This window comes from Nematolebias whitei, unplaced genomic scaffold, assembly GCF_014905685.2.
Source record: "Nematolebias whitei isolate Nwh7 unplaced genomic scaffold, NemWhi1 Nwh_scaf_35, whole genome shotgun sequence".
Lineage (NCBI taxonomy): Eukaryota > Metazoa > Chordata > Actinopteri > Cyprinodontiformes > Rivulidae > Nematolebias > Nematolebias whitei.
This window is the reverse complement of record NW_023618580.1, coordinates 1,992-5,817: the sequence shown is the minus strand read 5'-3', so window position 1 is coordinate 5,817 and position 3,826 is coordinate 1,992. Positions and strand designations below refer to the sequence as shown.

The 3,826-nt window shown below is 36.9% G+C and overlaps 1 protein-coding gene across 1 annotated transcript in view; it reads left to right on the top strand.

The window, feature by feature from the left end:
- The window catches only part of LOC119429189 (ribonuclease inhibitor-like), a 6,178-nt gene that overhangs the window by 374 nt on the left and 1,978 nt on the right, over window positions 1-3,826 (top strand). The window contains 2 exon segments of the mRNA XM_037696865.1: window positions 1,349-1,522; window positions 3,661-3,826. Coding sequence (XP_037552793.1) covers window positions 1,349-1,522; window positions 3,661-3,826 — 340 coding nt within the window.

Below are 3,826 nucleotides of genomic sequence, written 5' to 3'. Positions count from 1 at the left end.
CATTTGTTTATATTGTTAGAATAATGAGCATGGCAAGAACATCTTAACTCCACATAGAAAGACCTCTGGAGGGAAGTGAACCTGCAACCTTCTTGCTGTGAGGCAACAGCTCTAACTACTGCTCCACTGTGCCGCTCCTTATTCCATGAATCAATAAATGTAATTAATTCAAAGTTTCAGGAAATAATCTGGATGTTCTTCTACAACTGATTAACTTCTGGACTCAACTCCATCTTCAGTCAGCTCTGGTTCAAATCTAAAATACTTTTACTTGTCAAACTTGATCTAAATTATTCTGAACTGAATACAAATACATGAAAACACAGATTGTCATTTATGAAATCAATATTTATAAAAGTTCAAAAGAGGGTTTCAACGCTCACACCTAACAGGAAAATAGATGTGATAAATTCTGAAGTGTGTTTTGAAGAAGGTCCAATGTCTGTAAAAAGTCTGATCCAGAGTCCAGTCTAAGTGTTGTTCCTGTAATGAAAGGCGGCGGGCGATATGCATTCCTTCAAGGAATGGTAGGTCTTTATTTAGTTTACTGCTGAGATGAATGTGATGTGAAAGTTGTGGTGACACTAAAGTGCCGACATAAGGCTGATATTTTACTGATCCACACTGAGGAGCTTCATGACAAACTCTGTTTTCTTCTTCTGGGCTTTCATTGAACATCAAATATTAAACATTGTGTCATTTACTTGGAAACTCTGACACACTTGATGTTCAGCTCATAGTTCAAGTCATGACTTTCACAATAAAAGCAGAGCTGAAACTAACACTTATTATTTATTATTACTGAATAAACTTCAATAATTAATGTGAGTGCCACCAGCCCTCACTAGTTCAACACCCAACAAGCTCTTTGTGACGTGACACGTTTCTTCAGAATAAGTCTTGAATCCAGTCTTTTAGTTTTGTGACTTTACTGAACTTAAATGGAAACAAAACAAACATATTGAAAACAAAAGGAAAGTGACGTCTAAAGACTGAGTTACTCTCGGGTGCAAGACTTCTGCCCTGCTGATGCCTTTCATGACTTTATATTACAAATTCAGCAGCCAATCAAAATGCAGCACGTAATAAGAATATATAACATACACATGTTGTTATTTATCCTGTTCTTTAACTCACTAACAAACTATTATTCACAGAAATAACTCAAACTGTAAAAATAACAAGTGTTGCATGAAGTTTTCATCTCCTTTGAATAAATGGCTCTTACAATTAAAAGTTTAATTTGAAACATTAAAACATTTTTCAGTTGGATCAAAGTTTTTAACAGTTCAGAGTTTTTAAAAGTTTTGTTTTGTTTCTAAACTTACATGTTTTATTCTTCATTCAGTTTGTGGAGCTGCAGTTTGTCAGAGATCAGCTGTTCTTCTTTGAGCTCAGCTCTGAAGTCCAACCCCTCCCATCTGACAGAACTGGACCTGAGTGACAACAAGCTGCAGGATTCAGGAGTGAAGCAGCTGTGTGGTTTTCTGGAGAGTCCACGATGTAGACTGGAGACTCTGAGGTCAGACATGTTTATCACCTGCTGATGGAGGAGGAGGGACAATGTTGTTGTTGTGTGTGTGAGTTTGTGTGTGTGTGTGTGGGGGGGGGTTCTATCAGTAAAAGTTATCGTATCATTAAAATCATTAACAAATCTTTAACAAAACTAATCATTGAATGTGTCTTTACAACTTTTTTTTTAAGTTAACTAAATTAAAGATGGCCGCCACAGCCAACTGACTTCAGGAAACAGCAACATGACTATAACTCAGCCAGTTTGACAGATGTTGAGCTGACAGTTGTTGTGGTAGTAGCTGAGCATCATACTCAACACATACTTTGAGTGAAACACATTGTGCTACATTTTTTGTCTAAAACCTTGACATAATTTGTTGGAGTCAGTCCTGTTTGTCTGTTAGCAAAATATCTCATAAACCACTGAACAGATTTCAAAGAAACTTTCAACAATTAATCTTTGGATCAGCTGAGAGGAAGAAAAATCTGCTCATAATTCATTCTTGCAAATTGAAACTCACGCAGAGTTTTATCCGTAGTTTTTTATTTGTATCTGTAAACAGACCTTCACAACAAAGATTTGTAACTTGTCTCATTATTTTTACTAACACAAATCTTTTTACACACATTCTTATCTACACATTCACAAACACATTTATTTTACAAGGTTACTAAACTGATTTACAAGCACAAAATGTTTGTGAGCTGAATTTGTGCACAAATAAAAAGCCATGTGTGCAAAGAGAGATCATGTAAAGTCCACACAGAAAAGCTGGGAGGCAAACATGCACTAACCACTGCTGCCCACAGCTTCTTATGAAATGACTCAATAAAACTTGTGTACAAATGATGTGTCCAACACTTGAACAATAGAAATGATCGTTTCAGTGTGATGTGCACACGTGAAGCTGTCAAATAATGCAACATGTTGAAGAAAGCAGAACAACATATGGTAAACAAACTAAATGAGCTGCCCTGCTCTACATTTAGATTACACTTCATTCTTGGAGCTCACACACTTCACATGACATCAAGCTGACTTTTGAAACATGGAAGGTGACAACATATGTCTGCTTGTGTTAGTGAAGGAAGCAGAAGTGTTGACGTGCAAGTTCACTTTTCACCTCATCTTCATGAGGTTGTGATGCTCGCTCAGTGGATCACCAGAGAGCTGGACTACAAAGTGAAGGGAACAGCTGTGTTGAGCTGAAAGTTCTCAGAGTCACAAACCAGCATTTCTTTGAGCCTGATCACATCACCATGGTAACAGAGACTGAACTCACTTTGATGTGAAGCTGTCAGGAAGAAGCTCCATGTGTTCACTGAATCTTTTCTTAATCACATCCCAAATATTCAAATGTGACTGAAACAGCATTAATATCTCATTCTAGTTCTACCAGCTGCTGTAAGATTTGAAACAGATTGTCAAATAAAACTCAACTCAAACTTCCAGCGTCGTCCTAAAAACCAGTCAGAGCTCCACATTGAAACAATCAAATGTTGTATTTTCATTTCTAATTTCATCACAATACAAAGTTTATTTAGGGATGTATATTTTATTGATCATTTAATATAATAAATCTAACCTGTGGCTTCCAGTTTCAGCTCAAATGATTCATTTGAGTCAAACTCATTTTCAATGAACTCATAATTTCAACATAAGAAATCTGAGAAATCTGCTGGAAAACTTGAACACACTCACAGGCCACATGAGACACTTTGTGTTAAAAAGCTCCAGTAAAACCAGTAGAGTCCAAACTAAATGTTTGTATTTTACAAGACGTTACCATCAGAACCATCAATGAAACGGATCATACAGCCTCTTCAGAACATCTGGACCATCACTCTAACATTTATACAGCTGCTGATTCCATGGGACTGTTAATCCAAATATTCCTGTTCAAACTTTAATGGCTGCTCATTTTACTGGGACCCAATATCCCAACAGAACTTCAAACAACAAAGTCATGGAGTGAATCATCAGCTGATGTGTGAATGTAGCAGGTCTACTGACAGAAACAGACTGAAAGTTCAGTTATCAAAGAAATCATTTTGAATTGTCCTGAAATTATTGTTATTAGTTTACATCACGTCTTTAAAAGTTTTGTTTTGTTTCTAAACTTACATGCTTTATTCTTTATTCAGATTGAGATGGTGCAGTTTGTCAGAGATCAGCTGTTCTTCTCTGAGCTCAGCTCTGAAGTCCAACCCATCCCATCTGAGAGAACTGAACCTGAGTCAGAACAAGCTGCAGGATTCAGGAGTGAAGCAGCTGTGTGGTTTTCTGGAGAGTCCACGATGTAGACTGGAG